Source organism: Aulonocara stuartgranti (genome assembly GCF_965226115.1).
Source record: "Aulonocara stuartgranti genome assembly, chromosome: 5".
Lineage (NCBI taxonomy): Eukaryota > Metazoa > Chordata > Actinopteri > Cichliformes > Cichlidae > Aulonocara > Aulonocara stuartgranti.
This window is the reverse complement of record NC_138943.1, coordinates 7,900,894-7,920,861: the sequence shown is the minus strand read 5'-3', so window position 1 is coordinate 7,920,861 and position 19,968 is coordinate 7,900,894. Positions and strand designations below refer to the sequence as shown.

The following is a 19,968-nucleotide window of genomic DNA, read 5'->3' as shown; positions in this document are numbered from 1 at the left end:
CACTAAACAAGATTAAGTTTATGAGCCAAACAGCCTCTTTAAACATCTAAGACAGAATAGTATCGCCCTGTGATAGTTGGGATAGACTCTGGATGGATAGAACTGAAAGCATTAGTGCTAAACTTTTCCATATCTGATCAGATGCTTTCCAGATGATATTGGATCAAAATCTGGTATTTTATAAGACCAACACCTTTGGGTGAAATGCAGCACTAAACCATGACACAAATGCAATTATCTGTACAGTTATCTGTAGACACTGACTGTTTTATTTCTCCCCTGACCTCCTCCGTACATACTGACAATGATTTGATTGTCATCAAATTGCCATTTGTTTTCATCACTCAATGTGACCTGTTGCCACTGATTTTCAGTCTAGTATTTGTGTAATTTGTTATCCCTCAGCCCTTTCTCATTGTTTCCCTTGCTGAAAAATAACTTGAGAAGATTTTTGGTAACACTTTAGCAAACACTCGCTGGATCAACTGAAGGTCAGTCTAATCTCTCTAAGTCTTATCTCAGGTTTTTTTTTTTTTGTTTCTCTGCTGTAGATAGTTTTTTAGGCCTGCCACTTCTTCTTTTGTCCTCAAAACTGCACACCATGCAGATATATGCCACCAAGGATAACCTTCTTGGTGCAATAAACCAATTTTCTGTTATCTTGTTACCAAGTGGCAACACTGTAAGCAGCCACAATACAACTGCTTACACGTGATTATGTTATGTATCAATCCAGCAGGGTCTAAGTGTGTTTTTTTCACTTTAAACTGACTTTAATAAATGGATTTATCTCATAATTTTATCAATACATGTATATATATACTTTACTTACCTATGGCTCATCTGGGAGCCCCGCAGACTTGTCATTGTATCTTCTAAATTCTGGCGTAGGTCAAGGACATTCTGCACAGTCCGCTTCCTCTGGGACTCGGGGTCTGTGGGTGAATGATGCAGAAGCAAAAGGTTATAAAACATTTAGACGATCACAATAAAAACCAGACACACGGTGTTCTGAGCTTAGTTTTTAATGTTGAGTCATCTCTATATGCATGTTCTTCCTTTTATTATTTGTATTTGGACTACTGTGACCTGCATCCTCTGTGTAAGAACATCTCCCATGCTTGTTCGCATCATTAAGCAGACAAATGTTACTCCATAGGCAGCTTCACCATGGCAACCCCTGCTCTACCCCCCACTGAACTGATGTGGTACAGCCTAAAAATGCACCATTGGAAGGCTGCCATTGACTTCGACCTGCCGCCAGGGGGATTCATGCCACACCAGGATCGCTTTTACTTTCTTTCTAGAGATTTTCTGATCTGCTGAGCATTACCTCAGAGTCACTCGGTTCAAGTAATACAGCTAACTATAAGCTGAACTGCAGCCAGAACAGTTTCAGTGAAGGTCAGCTTATTTGGACTATACTCTGTGCACTGCAAAATATAGAGTCAGTGGGTTGTGACCGTGTCAAATCAATATTACAGTACAATTAGGAGCGCTGTTGTGGTAGCTGTAACAAACGAGAGAAACCCCCTGTCACACAAATGCAGGAAGTTGGGATTTTCCCCAGCAATGTTGAGGCAAAAACCCTCAGGCAGAAAGAAATTAATATTCACTGTATTAGCTGCAAAAGCTGAAGCAGTGTAAAAGTGTAAAGTGTGTAAAGTGTGCGTGTTAGTCCCCATAGGGAAATAGTTCCTCTGCATTTAACCCATTCACCCAGTGAAGCAGTGGGCAGCCGCCAGTGCAGCGCCCGGGGAGCAGTGTGTAGGGACGGTACCTTGCTCAGGGGTACCTCAGGGTAGCGGTTCAGTGGAGTCGAACCCCCGACCTTCCGATCATGGGGCCACCACTCTACCTACTGAGCTATCCCTGCCCCTCGCAGAGGCGAGGATGTCAGGGGACCAAAAGACAAATCATATGCTCGTCTCATAAGTAGATATTGAACTAAATCAGCAGAGCACACAGAGAGTGAATTCTAAGCCTCAATTTGAGTTTACAAATTGAAATGCACTATTGTGATTTTTGCAAGTCAAACTAAAGCCTTGTTTACTTTGCCACTCTGAAAAAACACTGAGCTTTCTGAATGGTGTGTTCTTCGGGGTTCTATAATATACAGTAGCTACATATGTTATCTGCAAAAAAAGGACAACAACTAATTTATAAGCACACAAGAGCTGGTCCAGAATGTCCAGAATGAAATATTGATTTCATCTTTAGTGCTATTCTGACAGAAAACTGTCTGGCTCTGGTAGCATTTTTTGAGTAAAGATTGCAGTGCAGCTGGAATGCTACAGTACAAACTGCAGCTAAAGTCAGCCAAGAATTCACTCCATTGTTCCCCATATAAAAGATACTCAGCAGTTCTTGCTATTGCCAAAAGAAAATAAAAACATTTTGGACACTTTTGAACACTCATTATTTTTCATTTTATTACATACATGTAATCATCTTCTTGCACAATTGCTAATCATTGAGTGTTTATAATCTAAAACATTGCTTTGAGAGATTCCTAGCAGATTAGACATGGATTTCAAATAAAAATGCTATATAGTCAACATGCTGTTCTTTATCTGTTTGTAGTCTAGTGGCCTTCTTCTAAACACTATACTCTGGGAAAAGCATAGGTTTCACGTGACCCCAAATAGTTTTAATATATTTGATATTATCAGAAAGAAGATTAATATCTTGAAATTGCAATGCTAACACAAATATGTCCTTAATATGAGATCAGCAGAGGTGTCCACTGAGCAATGAATCTTTTTGTCATATTGCATTCTTATTCAATCTTCTCATTTCCTTTGCGATTAATTCTGGGGGAAACACTTCAGCAGGAATGCTAGACACAAAGTGCCCATGTGAATCACATCTGCTGTGAGTATTAGATTTATGTGTTGTGTTCTTGTTTAGTAGTGGTGTGGTACCCTGCATTGCAGTTGGATGGAAAAAGGGAAACTCAGACAGAATACTGAAGCAGATCTGAAATGGGAAAGTCCTATGAATGATGCAACATCTCAGGAGATACTCCATATACTCACAATGTAGGAAAAGATAAAAGTTTGGAAAGACTCATTCTAAAATAGCTAGAGGTCCTCAGTAATTAACCTTACAAACACTGGTAGATTAACAACAAAGGAACCGCATGTTGCACCAAGTCACCAAGAAATACAACAGCAGGGTCTTGCAGTCTTCTTCAACCTCCACATTTCACTTTTATGCCTGTTCAGGGGGTTAAATTTCACATGGAAATATAAGAACTGGACAGAAAGAGGAAAAAAAGGTTTTTGCTTTAGGGCAAAAAGGAAGGGCAGAATCTTTTTGCAGCTCACATGAACCTTCTTATTTCAAAGGCAGATGTAGTAGATGACAACTGGAAAATATTTATCTTTCTAAGAAAACATGAACTGTGACTAATGGTGCAAAAAAAAAAAAAAAAAAAAAAAAAAGGTTACCAGTCATTGTTAAACAATCTATCTTTGTGGAGTGGTGAAAATACATATAACCATTTAATCTCTAGTTCCTACCTTTTCAAAATATTGTGTAAGAGGAAAAGTGCCTTTGCTTCTTCATTTAAAAAAAATTAAAAATGTATAAAACACAGGTATGTGCAACAGAATATTGGGGCTACATTAAGAAAAAAATGTTAATCTTTTTGAGATTAAAGTAGAAGTTTTGAGAAAAGTCCAAAGTCAAAAATATATTTTGAGAAAAAAGTCTAAATCCTATTTTGTGAAAGTCAAAATTTTGAGATTACAGTTGTTGTTTCAAGACAAAGTCCCACGGCTCCTACACCCTCTACATGCCTTGTGTAGAGTTTGTGAAATCGTACTTCAGAATCAGTTTTAGTGGTGGTGATAAGTATAAGGGCACTGATAATATGGTGCAGAAAGCTGCATCTGGTCAGATGGAGAAACCACACAAACATGAAGAGTTGGCAGTTTGGTACAAAATGAAATAGCTGGCAATGGACAGATGCAAGGATACCAACACTTACACCCTCATGCAATAAATAGGATGGACGTTGTATCACATGACAGCTGATCAATTTGTCTACACACAGCATTTTTTAGAGGCTATAGCAGCCGTGGCATTTTGTCTTGAAACAGCAACTTTGATCTCAAAATTTCTGCTTTATTCTCAAAATGATCAATACAATTTTTGTTTTTCTTACTGTGGCCCTAATACTCCTTTCTAAGTATGAGATAACAAGTGTTTCCCACTATTACACTAGAAATACCACCTTAAAAGAAGTAAAATGAGAATGATAATGTGGCCTTTAAAAAGTTACCCTCATGATAACCTGTGTAAAAGTGAACTTCTCTGACACTTGCGTGCCTCTGTAGCTTCAACAAAAAAGGCAAACATAACCATAATCTCTAGATCCGCTGTGATAGATATAGACCACTGCTTCATTTCTGAAGATCTGGCATGACAGATTCCAATTATGACAAAATGAGATTTGTTCATCCCCATGTTGTCTAGGGTAGATGGGTTTTATCAGATGTATTTCTGTCTGTACTACTCTACTATTTTGTGGACTTCTTGTATGTGCTTTACGTTGAAAATAATGTAATGCAACTGATTTTTTAATTTATTCCTGCTCTATTCCAAATTCTGCTGCTCTGTGAAGCTATTCTAGATCTGAGGAGGGAGTTTTTTATGTATCCATGTGCATGAAACCTTGCCTTGTGATGAGGAAGTGGTATGTACAGTAATGCTCCAGTGTCCTGCACAAACATAAATGGTTAAATTAATAAATTACCCTATTAACTAAGATGACCATTCTTGCCCTATTGGAAAACAAAGAGACCCACTATACTCATAAATAAATGCATCCTTTCAAGGAGCTCATAACGAGAGATGCTGCTGATGCAGAGCACATTAACCAGGCCTTGAATGTACTGCAGACATGAAAAGAAATATTTGTAGTAACAGGCATGTTCACTGTAAAAGTTCTGTAAACTGGTAAAACATAACATTCTGTTATAACTCTGACACTGCTGTCTTCAACCCAAAACAATGACATTACTACTGTAACATGAAAATATTTTTTCTCAGTTTCTTGCTTATTAATTCTTCTTCGATGCTAAAACTTAAATGTCTTTCCGTGTTTCCATGTATCCTTTTTCTGGAAGGCTATTTTTCTTTTCACAGTTCATTAAAATGATAAAACAACTTTTTCAAAAATGCCTTCCATTTGAGCCAGAGGAATACAGAAATATCAGCCTCAAGCACTGAGCTGCAAATTTAAGCTAATAAAGCAGATATGGGTGTGGTGCCGAACCTCCAGAACTCTTAGCAATTTTGGTTGTGGCTCCACAGTTAATTACACAAAAGGGATTCAAGCAGCTGACATGTATAATATCCAGCACAGTATAAAGTTCCCACTGGTCTCTGCAGTATGTAAGTGTAACCAGTATGAATGATAAATGTCCACATACTAATGAAGCGTGGATAACAGATCGAATCATTACAGATGTGTTCATTAAGACGCAACAGCAAACATGATAATGTTGAGTTGAATGGAAGAAGACATTCTTGCTTGTCTGTCAATGTATATAAGAGCAAAGATTAGCAGTTGTGAAATACACACACTCCAACATGCCATTTTATACATCTCACGATTAGATTTGGTGTTCAGTGCATCCAAATTAGATTATAATTAGATACACAACACACCTGCAATTAAATACAAAGCTATCTATTTAGAAAATAAACAAATACAACATCTAATCATCAGAATTATAATCACCGCTATATTATAATCAACACCTGTATTAATCATAAAAGCTTTCCCAATACAAAACCTGACCTACAACCTCCACAGACAAAGACATTTTCTTTGCCATTTGCAGTGTAGTAGTACACTGGGTGGAAGCCGTCTGTCAGTGCTCTGCAGATGAATGAAGCTGGGAGGAGGCTAAATGTGTGTCTCTGTGCCTAAAAGGAACTTAATATGGCATGCTGTTATTCCCATTTCTGGTTTTTGGAAGCATATGTGGAGAAGCTGATGGACCCTCGAGTGCATCTGCACATGTTGCCATAAATGAGAATCTTTCGGAAGGAGATCAGCCTGTTGGTAATAATCCACAACTCCCCCAGGCCTAATGCAATCAGGCAGCAATGTTATGACTACAAGCGAAAATATTTCACACGCCCAAAACCAAAGCACATAAACCTGAGTAGCATGCTAGAGGAATAAGAATCATTTCAGCTTCATGTTAAAATGCTAAACAGTGCCTGTATTCAATAAAATAAGAGTAGCATGCTTTGCAAGCATGAAGATGTCTTTGTGCTTCCCCCCCCCAGTTGGTGAGCTGTGTAAAATCCGTTCAGGGGAAATGTGGATCGGGAGCAGCAAGCAGGTGCCGTGTGGTGGCTGTTTCAAAGGGGGGCGTGTTGCAGATTTGGTTCATAGCACATCGTATTTGAGAAGCCCAGTGGTGGCAAAAGCATTAGGGCTTCTTGGCTGTACTCACCTAACATCTGACTGAAGAGCAGCTGCTCCAGGTCACCCAGCACTGTCACCACCAGCTCTGGGTCCACTTTCAGGAAAGGTTTGTCTGCTCCTTCTTCTCCTTGACCCTTGGCACTGCATTCCCCTCCAGCTCCAGCTCCAGGTTTCTTTCCATTGGCCTTTGCCTTACTGGACAGGATCTCATCATCTGATTTTCCATCCTCAGGTGCTTTGCTCAAAGGCTTCACTTCAGCGTAAGGACCACGAGGTATGCGGCTCTGCTTGTTCAGGGCAGAGGGAGCAGCCAGAGGGCTAAAGGGCTTGGGTTTGCCTTGGAACAGTGAGTGTTCAGATTTGGATAGGTTTCGGGAGAGAGGGGCACCCCCTCCAGCACTGCTGCCACCCCCTGCTGTCTTTGGCTTGCCCGTTTTGATCTGCCCTGTTCCAGGCTTGGCCATGTCATCACACCACTTTGGCTCATAAAGGTGTAACTTCTTCTCGGCGTCAGTGAGCACAGCCAGGTTTGTCATAGACCTCTGTTTGCGGAGATTAGAGGGCACTGGTATCCTGCCCTCAGAGCTACCTGCCCGGTAAACCTTTAGTTCTCCCCTCTGTGTGCTCTGGGGCACTCCAGACTTGGCCCTCTTAGCTGCCATACCAACTCCTTTGCCATCTGCTTGGCTGTATGCCTTTGTGCTATCCGTCCTTTCCATCTTTAAATCTCCTTCTCTGTCTTTCACACTATTTCCAAGCATTCCTCCTGCATGAGACCATATCAAAAAGCATCAGGAGGAAGAAAACAGGCTTCTACACTTCCTTCTCTTTGTGCAAAATTATATATAGAAATGGTCCATTTAAAGCAATCCTGCAGCCTTTCCTTCCTCTGTCTCCCTCTGTCTCCTTTTCTTCCTGACAGGCTGCTGCAGCTGCAGCTGTTGCAGTGCTGCCCAGGCGCTCCCTTTCTCTCCTTCCTTTCAGTCCTCCTTTCCTCTTTTTTCCACAGTCCTCCCTTCAGCACACCCTCATGCCGCTGAACCGCGCAGCAGCAGAATGACAGCGGCGGAAGACGCAACAGTGCACCCTCCTCCCCTTGCTCTCTGCTGCCTCTCCCTCGCCTCCGCCTTCCCTCCCATCCTCCCTCCTCCTTCCCTCATTTTTCCTTCATTTAAAGATGCTTCGCTGTGTCTCAGCAGAATATGTAAAATACAACAGAATGAGGAAAATAGATCATGTGCGGCTTTTTTTAAACCGGCACAATTTTCCTCTAACACAGCACGTTATCGCACCATCTCCTCTGGTTCCTTTGTTCTTCCCCTCCCCCTTCTTCACTCACTGTTCAATACTCTTAACGTGGTGCATGAATTGTTCTAGTGGAGGTGTTATTAATGTGTTAAGTGATACCCATTTACATATGTAATTACATCCTATAGCATAAATTAGGATGGCTGCCAGATTGCAACAAAAGGAGGAACCTCTTCATTATCTACAGGATTTCTATTTCTTTAAGATATCTATTCTTGATTTATGCCAAAAAAAGATTAGTGGACCTTTAGTCATACTATATCAACAATAAGCACAAAAGCATTTAAACTTAATGTCAACAAACGAAATAAGGAAAAGTAACTGAATAGTTTTGTTCACTGCTTGAAAAAAAAAAAAAAAAAAAAAAAAAAAAAAAAGGAGGAAATATGACTTAAAATGTAGTGTATCTGCCAAAAGAGTGACTTCACTTTTGCAGACTGGGAAAGCAACAAGATGTGCCAGTGTAAGCAAGTAACACACCCAAAACCACACTTTGGAAATATCTTTACGTCACCAAAAGATGCATTTAAACACACACACACACACACACACACACACACACACACACACACACGCACACGCACACGCAAACATGCATGCACGCACACACTTCAAATTGCAACTCCAGTCACATCATTTTGTGCAGGGCTTATTTGCTGACATACGAGTATAATCGTCATTCAGTATTAGACACAGCAGTCTCTGAAGAAGATTCAGGAGGCTCAGGCTCTGCAGAACTCTCATGCAGGCTGCTCTATGGAAATACTCTTTCGAAAATGCTGCATGTCATCCACGCCAGATATGCACAACCACAGCTGCCAAAAACCCCCACAAACACTTAACTGTGACAATGAGAACATGTTGATATGTAATCATTCTATGAAATAAAAAAAAATCCTTTAAAGTACACAATTCACTTAACCAGCATGACTAAAAAAAAATGCTACATGGTGCAAATCCACCGGATATGTTTGACCTGCTTGCTTAAGTGTGGAGAGGGTTCAACTCCAACTCTCACAATAGGCTGGCAACACACTCCAACGCCTTTTTTATTAGGCTTTCAGAGCACCTGGGGTGGCTCATGGACTAGCAACCCTGTTTGATCTGCCTCCAAAAAGCCAAGAGAGGCCCGATGGTGCTAAATAAGATAAGATAAGATAGAACTTTATTAATCCCTCGGGTGGGTTCCTCTGGGAAATTCGACTTCCAAAAAGCACAGCAACGACCGAAGTTACAGTTACAGAATTGTTATTTATTTATTTATATATATATATATATATATATATATATATATATATATATATATATATATATATATATATATATATATATATAAATACAGAGACAAATATAAATAAAATATACAAAGGGGATAAATAGAATAAATAGGAATAAAAAATAAAAAATAAAAAAAATGCTTGTGCAGGTAGATTGCAGAGACATTTGCCATAACAATTCATAACAAAGATAAAATGTACAGATACCAAACACTGGTTGTAATGTACAGATTTCATTGTTTTTAATTAATAGTTTTGTTATAGATTTCCTTGGTGGTAGCTAGGATAAACGTTGAATTAATACCAGCATTACAAACATGAATAAGTCCGATTACTGGAAGTTACAGTTTTTTACAGCCGCTAGGACACATTTCACAATACTTAGGTCACTTTTGCAAAACTCTTCACACAATTCTCCTAACTGACCTTCAGCTTGGCAAAGCAGGTCATTTCACATTCAAAATGCACTACAACTACCAAAACACTTTATTCAGGTCTCAAATAAACTCATTCTTCCAGAACACTAGCAAAGGTTGACAGCCGACAAACACACTTTGTCACCCACAAAACAATGACCTAAAAAACACTAACAACATGTAGCATTACACAGTGTTTTCTTGTGTAAAACAAGGACACATCTCTGTTTATAATTTCAATATATGTTACTGGAATGAATCAGACATCATGCAGAATTCGTTAATATTTGTTTATGTATTTTTATTTTTTTGCACTAAGTAATCCCAAGATACAAGAATTTGTATACACACCATCCACTGATACACATACAATAGTAATGCTAATCTACTCGGTCTTCTCCATTTGGCCACAGGTTCTCATCCACATCACATCTTATGTCATCTAGGGCAATACACCTAGGAAAGAATCTTCTGGCTGCCAGAATTGAAGGAGTTGAAAAATTGAAGGAGTAACACCTGTGTAGATGTTCATCTACAATGAGAATCAGCTGTGGCTGGTTAAACTGCATTTTTAGATTTAAAATATGTTTCAATAAAATATTGCTGTTGGATTTTGCTGTCTTTTTAGTTTTTGCATTGTGTTATTGTTTTGGCCATAAGTTTAACAGTTTTGAAAACAGTATGTAAGTACATGCAAAATGTCCTGTACGTACAAAGATTTTTGGCAGTTGTTGTGTCTGAGTGAGAAGATAATTCATGAAATTTGAGAGATGTAGTCATTGAATGCATTTTGTGCCAAAACAATGATAACTGATCCTCAGTTTAGCCCACATAGACTTCTGTTGTGCTCACTGTGTGAGGAGTTTTGCAAAAGTGACCTAAGTATACTTCTATGGCAGGACAGCTACACAGGTGTCTGTGGTGCATTTCCCTTTTTCAGCACGTGTAATCATTTTTGGGGTGCTCAGCTGCTATGATGCAATGCACTGAGGAACATCAGGCAGACCAACACATGTGCATGAAGGGGAAAACCACAAAGAGTCACATGGACATTACTGGGCTTTCAGACAGAATGTGAAAAAGGCCTATTGCATTCTGAAAGTGTTTATTTGTAATGGTTTGTGCCATGCTGAGTTTGGAGAATATATTGAAATTTTTTAAGCAGCACCCATCACTCCATCAACTAGTGATTTACTACATATTCCACTTACTCGTGCCAATGCCATTTCCAGTTAATGAAACACAAATGTGTGTGCCTAAAAAGAACACAACATGTCTGATTTGCAAATGATCTAAACAACAACTGCTTTCCCGCTTCATATGTAAACAAATAGGTGGGATAACATATATTATACTGAAATTGATATTGATATTGAAACGTATTGATCACAAAATATTGTCAAGAATCATATCCAAGCAATCAAACAACAACCATACAGCCAAAGTCATTAGAAACCATCTGTCCAAGATGATTTGAACAGCCTCTTTGCCATGTGACTTGACATAATGTGTGCAAGTGTACCTTTTGCAGAGAGCTGTAGGTCGAAGCATAGAATTAAAAGCACATGTAAAAATTGTGTTGAAGTCATATGGTAACTAATGCGATGCAAGAGTCTCTAAATACAGATGTAATGGAATCATTGTGTTAGCTGGAATGTGAGAAGCCTTAAGGGCTTCTCACATTATGATTTTTTTCCTGAATGAAAGTCTACTGATGAGCTCAAGCTGCAAGACACAATAGCAAAGGTTAAATGGTCTTGTCTACTACTTGCTGTTTGTAAAGTAGTGAGTCTTCCTATCCGGAAACTTTTCTAACTGAACAGTTATTTCTGCCGAATGGAACCATCAGTATTACACATGTACTTCATCTTCCAGCTATGTAGCTGAAGACATATGACAGGTTACAAAGACACATCTCTATGAATTTAAGCGTTCCCTAAGTCTTTCCACTGGGGAGAAGAGAAACTCCCAGACAGGAGGTGAAAGCTGATCCTCCCATCAAACCACTCAGTCTCTCAGTCATGCATCTGTCCACCCTCGGCAGAGGACCACTCAGTTGCTGGTCTGGTCTCTCCCAGAGGAGGCTGGCTGAAGGCTCTCAACCCTCAAAGTGATTAAGATAATTAAGAAGTCAGTTAAAGGGTTTTCAAATAGCCCGTGGCATTCATGTGAGGCCATTTTCAAAGTCTGTGTGATTTGGGTGATCCAGAAATAAACAACATAACTAATTCAAAATACTTGAATGCATCCCTGTAAATTCAGTTTTACTGGGATGAATTTTGCTAACTCAATCATTAAAGAGGGCATCACTGTCTGTTCATTTGAGTCAATATCGCTTGCTGTTAGCTAGTTGCCCAACCAAGACTAAATCTAGTCCAGTTGTAGTTATTGATTTCTGTATTCAACTCATGCCAGTAATACTCATACATGTCCAAGCCCATGTCCTGATATACTATATAAATATAATTTTGGTTCATTGCTAGTTGGCTGCAATGCGATGGGCTCATTATATGTCCTATATAGCACACTATAATATTCATGTTTTTTGGCTATAAATGATGGGATTTTAACATGCTGAAAATAAGGCCACACCCAGACAAAAAAGGAAAAATGATATGATGCTTTCATAAGCTGTTACAGGTGCAAAGATGCTAAAAATTGGCTCTTTTAGTCCATTGGTAGGCGGTTGCTGAGCAACATAATGGTCACAATATCTACTAAAAATAAGACCATAATATCATTTAGTGGATCTAAAAATTAGACGTTACTGTCATGAAATTGAAATTAAGCAATGCCTTTATAAAGTGTTACAGGTTCATAAATGCCGCCATCTTAGCCCATTAATATGTGGTTGCTAGGCAACATGATGACATCATGCTATTTCATGCAGAATTCAAATATTTTGCAGATATAAATTAGTTGCTGTTATGAAATTAAGTATGATGCCTTTATAAGTTATTATAAATGCCTAAACATTACAAATAGGTCACCTCAGTCTTTTGATAAGTGGTTGCTAGGCAACATGATAACATATTTGATAAAAATAAGAACCTTTAGGGGTCTAAAATGTACCGAAGTGCCAAGTTTTGATGTTCAGCTTTTGATTGTGTAGGAGTTCACAGACAGACAGAGACTCCATGCATGTAAGATACACAAATAAACTGGTATCTCTAGTCATGCGATTCAACACTATAGTGTATGTATGCCACTTACTGCCCAAACAAGTTAAATTTGCTGATGCTCTTCATACTCTTTTCTAAACATCATTGACACTGGGTCAAAACTAAATAACCACAATATTACAATCAAGAATTCAAGAGTTCAGATACAATCGATTACATCATGGTGGGGTCCACGTTTTAAATGCTCCACACTCTGTTGCTCACACTTTGAGTTTTAGTTGTTTGTGTGTTGTTGTCTGAAAAGATTAGTGGTTTTTCATTTTTGACCAGTTTATTACTGTTAATCATTGTGACAGTTCTAAAAGAAGTTGGTCCATCTCCAACAATGGTTAAAAACAATGTTTAATATTAAAATATAAAATATAGAAGCTTCTGTGTAACAGTTTTACAACATGCGGGTTTAAATAATAATTTTGTTCTGTGATGTCTGTTTATTTCTCTTAATTAATATTACTTACTTACAGTAGAGCTTTAATAAAATAGTCTCTCTAATTTGATTTAACAGATCTGCCATGCTGGTAACTGCTTCAATCTTCATTTGGAAAAGTGTATCCCTTAAAACAATGAAATAGTGACCATACAAAACATTTTAAGACACTGTGCCTGTTTATGTTCACACGTCATGTTTGTATTACAGTGTCCAAGCAACAGGATGTGTGAAGAACAGGGCTGAGGCAAAAATAACTCAACTTTTTATGTTTTACACAGCAGGGATGCAAAAAAATGGAAATTTGATTGTAATGGCACATCAGAGATGTCAAAAACATTGATAAACAGTGTTGCATTAACAGTGGTGTGCGATTTGAGAGAAGTACTCTCTGCCAGCAATCTGTTTTCCCACATGCACACAAAGAAAAAGTGAAGTGCTTCAGGAAATCCTGATGAACATAACAGGTGGTACAAGCAGTATAAAGATTTTGTTGCGAGTTGGCGGCAGTTTGGTGAGAACAACTGTCAAGCTGAACTGAGTTCAGTGTCAACAGTCAGCCATATAAAAACTTGAGTGTTACACGATGCATATAATACAAATGGAAAAACAGGGTTTTTTTCTTGTTTTCCTTCTTTTTTTGCATAAACTGCCTGACCCTTTCAGTTTTAAGTGAAAAAAAGTTCATTTTTGTAATGAATTAAGTAGGTCCTTTGGGGATAACAATACTAGAAAAGACTTAAAGAGTGAAAAGAAGAAGAGTGAATTGATTTAAAGTCAAAGACTGATGGAAATCCATCATAATTTTTAGCATCCTGAATTAACCCTTTTTATCATTAAGCATCAATTTTACTGGGTTTATATTGGCACCCATTTAAAAGCACATGTGAGTGTTTCATGTATTTGGAGGATATTTGTTTGCCTTAACTGAATATCAAAGAGCAAAGAATAAACCATAAGAGAGAAATGGAATACCAGATAAAAGATTAATGAGTTTTACCTTAAATTTGATGCCACTTCCACAAAAGAGTTGTTGATTTTTCTTATATTTATTTACTCATATGAATGAGAATAATTAAACATTTCATATGACAACAGCAAAGATCACAGAAATTCCAAAGTCTATGACCCTCCAAAGTTATTTGGTAACTCCTTAGAGGTGCAAGATCCCACATTAAGAACAACTGCTTTATAACAACAGATGTGTCCAGTAGAAAGATTAAGATTTCAAAAAGACTCACCTAGATCATCACAACAGACCTCCATGGAGTCAGAGGAGCAGTCACTGAGATCATCCAGGGAGGTATCTGTATCCTCGTGAATCTTAAACCTACAAAAAACAAAGAAACAAAGAAACAAACGGGTCAACCAAACAAACGGTGGTTTAAATCCATGTCTGTTTAGACATAACTTCTGACCACTGAATACTGCATTCAAGAGAGTGAGGCTATATGTATAAACAGACACCAGGGAGCGGGGGGGTGTCTTTCTTTTAATAAGACCATGAATAATAAAAAAAGTATGAGACATTATGAGTGTGCATTATTTTCTCTGTGTCCTAGAAATAAACTGCAATCTATTGTATATCTTCCTATCTTAAAAGGTGAAACACTGCCCTCACCTGAATCTAAATGGAGCAACAGCAGCCATGTTGACCTTTCCTGGCTCACTCCCTCTGCTGCGTGGCAGGTTGAATGTTTGATGGGAAGACTTTGATTTGTTGAAAAGCTCCCTGTCAGAAGCTTCCAGCTCATAGTTAGAGATGTTCCTCACTTCTTTTTGGAAGTTCTCTATTCCTGCTGAAGATACTCCTGGTATCTCATTTCCATTTGCATTTTTACTATAAAGAAGACGTCCTCTTCCGTAGCCTACCTGAGGATTTGGTGGGCGGTGTCGCAAAGTGTTACCCTCTTGCGCATTGTCCACACTCCTCTGACGATACTTTCCAAAGGTCCAGTTCTTGTTAGTGTTTCTTCTTAACTGAAGGTCTCTCAAAGCTTTCTGGGTTATCGTGTCGCTGCGGATGTCTGATGTGTCTTTCGAGCGTGGAACTTCCCTCTTTGGTATCTGAGGGCTGCTGTAAGCTGAGCAGGTTCCATCAGCTCGCCCTGCAGCTGCTGAGCTTCTATGTGAATACATGCTAGTCTTTTGGTGCAGCAGGTTGTTCTTTAAAGCGGCACCTCTCAGCAACTCTGCAGCTCCTGAAGAACCAGAGAATGAAGAATATGTAGGCCGTCGTTTTGCGCTGTGCTGATACTGCATTGTGGGATTTGGGAGCCCACTATATTGCTCTTTGGGCTCTGCCTTTGAGACCGACATTGTGCTTCGAGGTGACGGCAGACTGGAGCTGACACCTGCGTCACTCTGCCTCCGAGATATGACTTTGATATTCACTCCGCTGCTCATGGTTGTTGACAGTCACTGCTCTGAGATCTGGAAAAGAATTCAGGAAAGACAAATACAGTACAGCAGTTACAACAAGTACAAGATAAAAATATATTTTCACAACAGCAGCAGCAATAGTAGTACATGTTTGTAGCAGTATTATGTGTAATAATAAATATTCAAATGTTTCAATATTGCCTTCTGTTATTTTGGTTTATTTCTGATTAGTTCAGTTCCAGTGTCAAGGTTGAATCTTGATTATTAAGAGGTGGGGGGTGTGGGTTGGTGTGGGATGGGGTGAGCACTTCTACTGATAAATGGCTGATATGGCAGGGCCATCAGCTAATGCATTCATCTGGGCCTCACAGGCTAAATAAGCTGGCTCAGATAAACTGTTCAGTCTCACTTCCAATTCACCTTGCATTAACCCTCTTTAATGTCTGTGGCTTGATTAGTTTATGTTTATTCAATTATCTTCAATTAAGCATCTTGTGTGGACTCCTTGCCACCTACTTTTAGCCAGTTTGTGATAAACATTCTGCAGATTTTAATAATGCCACCAAACAATGACAGAGTTGGTTTTGTGTGGGGAAAAGAAGTGTTAGAAACAGAAAAATCAGTGAGCATTTATTTAATGGATGCAGACCTTTAAACATTAACATAAGGGCTAAGTCACACTATAGTACATAGGATCACAACGTCTTTGCCCGGTGACTGGACTGAATTGTTTTTGCCGTAAGCAACCAATTGCAAGTAGCTGGAGTGACCAACTAGTTGGCCAGAGATTAAGAGTGTGACTGCTTTGACTGCAAGGTCACGTGGCTGGAGGCAAACTGTCTCTAGATAATTGTGATCTTACTTTGACTAACTACAGTTAAGGTTTTCAAATAATTACTATTTAAGTAATAAATGCAACCAGACTGCCAGCACTTTGGAATCAATCTGCACCAGAGAGCAAAAACTCATCTCTGATGCCTTTTTTTGTTACAGGCTACTAAACTTAACTGGTTTCCAACTGGTTTTATTTCAGTTATATTCCTGTATGAACCAGAGTCAAATTCTTTGTTTGTGTGTACAAACATAGCCAAATTACATTTTCCACAAAATACTCTTTCAAAATCCTACTCAATAAGAGAATAGCAAATCAGTTGACACTGGAAAATCTATAGCTCTAAGTGACCTTCTTACTGTTATATACTGAAAAAATAACATATTTTTAAACCTTTCTGTGCACATCAAAATATACAAATGTTTATGTGTAGACATTTATCTTTGCTACATTGTGGATGATGGATAACGAGTGAGATTTTTATCTTACTAAATACTGTAAAACAGCTGCACATTCCAGGCTGTCTGCTTCAGAGACAGTTTCTAACCACATGACTTACTGAGTGAATACAAACATGAGCGAGTGGGAAGGAAGAAAGAGGAGAAGATGGTTTGAGGGGAAGGAGCATTATACCATTATGTATCGATTACAGCATCAAAGTAGCTTGAAGGTCTAAAAAACAGACCAGTCACCAGTTCAAATTCCTGTTTGGGGAGAAACACTAAGATCAGAAACGTCTCATGATGTTTGTGTGCCCTTGATTGCACCTCGACATGAAGCAGTGAAGCAAGAAAAAAAAATCCGGGGTTAATAATAATGAAAGGAAAACAACACTTTTTAAAAAAGATACAATAGATTAAATTGAATTGTGATCAAAATAAGAAGAAAACAATTAAACTGCCTAATTTCTAATTAATCAAAGCACCATGTGCATTTCAAAATGTGCCATATGCTTCAACAGCTTTGCCTAATGTATTCTTGGTCCTTTACCCACAACCTCCAGTGTGAAACGTGCTGTGAAAGCCAGTGGCAGACTGACACCATTTGGCACATGCGGTAGGAGGATGGCTCCTTTCAGGCCATGCCAACACCGTCTGTCCCTGTCATGGCCAGCAGACAGCACCTCTCCTCCACAGATACAATGTAGTGATTCAACAATATATACCACTTCAATGAACTCAGTGAGGATGACTTTCCTGAATGGATTGTATAGTAGGTGTTGCAGATTCACATTTTCTTTCCTAGAAAAACTTTCTGTCATTAAAGCCCTCAGTCAAAACTGGAATCCGTTTTAAGCTCGGCAACTTTAATTCTCTATATTTTTAACTATTGTCTGTGTAACAATGATGGAAATCAAAATGCCCAACCACTGAATCAGACATAGTGATGTTTCTGAACCCCTTTCAACATTGCATAAGGCTACATTCAACACCAAAACAGATAAAATTGATGGAATAATCACACATTTATAGTTCATTTAACAACTACAACAAATATTGTGCAAGTATTTGGCTATTTACATTATTGTAAATTAAAATCTAGATGGTTATCTGTTTTGGACATTTCACTTAGGGGATGATGCGCCTTGTCGCAGTTTTCTGACACAGTTTCATAGATCAAAATATAAAATTTATGGTTCGTAGATAATACAAAGAATTGGTTTCAGCCCTACGATCAGATAATTATAAAGACTATAATGGATTCTGATTAAATATACACAGAAAGGAAAATAATGAGCATGCCCTGTTAACCCTGTCAAGGCAGACGTTGCCGATTTGCAACAGTTAAAAACTAACAACCTGATTATCCACATACATATTTTATGAGTTTTTTTACTCAGAAGTACCACTGCAGGACTTGGTTGTGCATTAGCAACAAAAAACTTAATTTGAGCCTGAGAGGGTTAATCTTTCTGAATATGTACATACAAAACCTCATTTAAGCAAATGTAAATAAATAAATAAATAAAAAAAAACACCACACACACACACAAACACACACACACACACACACACACACACCAAAAAAAACCCCTCCTTTGTTCACATGACTCTAGTATCTGGGTTTTTTTTATGATTAGCAGTGGGAATGCTGCAATATACATTGGTGTAGTAGTAGTGTAGACATTCCATTAGCTACACAATGCTCATAAAAAAGTTCCTGAAATGTTTTCAAGCGCTTCATGTTTGTCTTTTAATATAGAAATCATTCATTTTACTGCTGAGTTTTACTGAGTTTGTTGCACTAGTTGTTTCAGTATGTAACAATTAGTTTTTGCATTTTTCTTTTCCCAAAGCAAGGTACTTTTTGGCATTTCAAAAACACTTATTTTGTGTTTACTGTATTAATATAAAGTACATGCTTCCCAATAGTTTGCCGAGATTCAGTTTTGCAAGTGCTCATTCCATTAATTTAGTCTAAAGTGATTAAACATGTGATTTTAGTCTAAATAAATAACTGTTACTAGTAGTAGTTTTAATGATAGTTTTAAATAATATTTGGTAATAAAATCTGCACAATACTTCCATGTGTTTTATTGGGTTTTTTATGTTTTACTTGAGTGATGCCTTGAAACCCTTATACGTACACTGAAAATAAGGAAAGTTTAACCTGTCAAGGACAAAAACGTACAGAAAATTCTACATCAAGACTTGTAATCATAGCTTTCCTACTTTTGTTAAGCCTCGATTTACAGGTTGTTGGCGTGGTGGTTAGTGCTGTTGCCTCATAACAAGAGAGTCATGGGTCCAAAACCACAATCTGGCTAGTTTGCAGTGGGGTCCCTCTGAGTACTCTGGTTTCCTCCCACAGTTAAAAGTCATGCAGTTATTAGAGTTAAAATAAGAGTTAATTGGTGATTCCAAATTACCCATAAGTGTGAGTGCAAATAGTTGTTTGTCTCTTTGTGATAGACTGACGAGCTGCCCCAGTCCCCCTGCAACCCGGATAAAGATAGGAGGATGGAAGTTGTTGTAAATCCATTCAGTTTTTATGTTAACCAGACTCTAGACTTTGTTGAACATTATGTAATATGAAGACAACATTTAATTATTTAAGTATTTAAGTGACCGAGCAGTATTGGGGTAAAAGTTATTGAATAGTGTTGGAATAAAGTGACAAAACCGTGAAGGACTAAAATATTCCAAGAGCTCAACTTATTTCATTTAAACATGTTTCAATCATGTTTTATCAACACAAAATGCACAGGTTTATTGAATATGAATAAGTTGTGTTGATTTATCTCAGTTGTTTAAGTTTCTGCCAAAGCAAAACAACTGTGTGCAACCAATGTCCACTATTGAATTAAGTAAATCCAACATGTTCTTTTTTCAGTGTATGAGAAATACTGCTTATATGCATATGGATATGCACACACAAACACAATGGTTTTCATGTCATATTGAAATTAAAGCCACAACACACAAATACAAACAATTTAACACTGATAATTTAAAAGATTGCAAAGATAACTTATATTAGTTCCATTTTTTTATTTTTTATTTTAAGTTTTCTAAATAAATAACATGGTAGTATCCTCATTGAAAAAAGTTTTTACCTATATCTCAAATAAATATTCTGTTTTAAATCTACACTGGCATAGCCAAAAGAAAATTTTTCATCTTACCTGAATAAAGAAGTGTCCAAACTTTGTGTTCCACAAAGAGACAATAAGCAGTGTGATGTGCAGGCTAA

The 19,968-nt window shown here is 38.0% G+C and overlaps 1 protein-coding gene across 6 annotated transcripts in view; it reads right to left on the bottom strand.

Moving 5' to 3' along the window:
• The window catches only part of nav1b (neuron navigator 1b), a gene marked incomplete at its 5' end in the record, with an annotated part of 81,664 nt that overhangs the window by 37,220 nt on the left and 24,476 nt on the right, over positions 1 to 19,968 (bottom strand). For 3 of the 6 annotated variants that reach the window (XM_082534507.1, XM_082534508.1, XM_082534510.1), the window contains 3 exons: positions 833 to 935; positions 14,303 to 14,391; positions 14,683 to 15,494. In XM_082534507.1, coding sequence (XP_082390633.1) covers positions 833 to 935; positions 14,303 to 14,391; positions 14,683 to 15,467 — 977 coding nt within the window. Of the gene's footprint in view, positions 1 to 832; positions 936 to 6,479; positions 7,218 to 14,302; positions 14,392 to 14,682; positions 15,495 to 19,968 lie in introns of those variants that run through there. The other 3 variants (XM_082534511.1, XM_082534512.1, XM_082534509.1) reach the window with 2 other exon arrangements.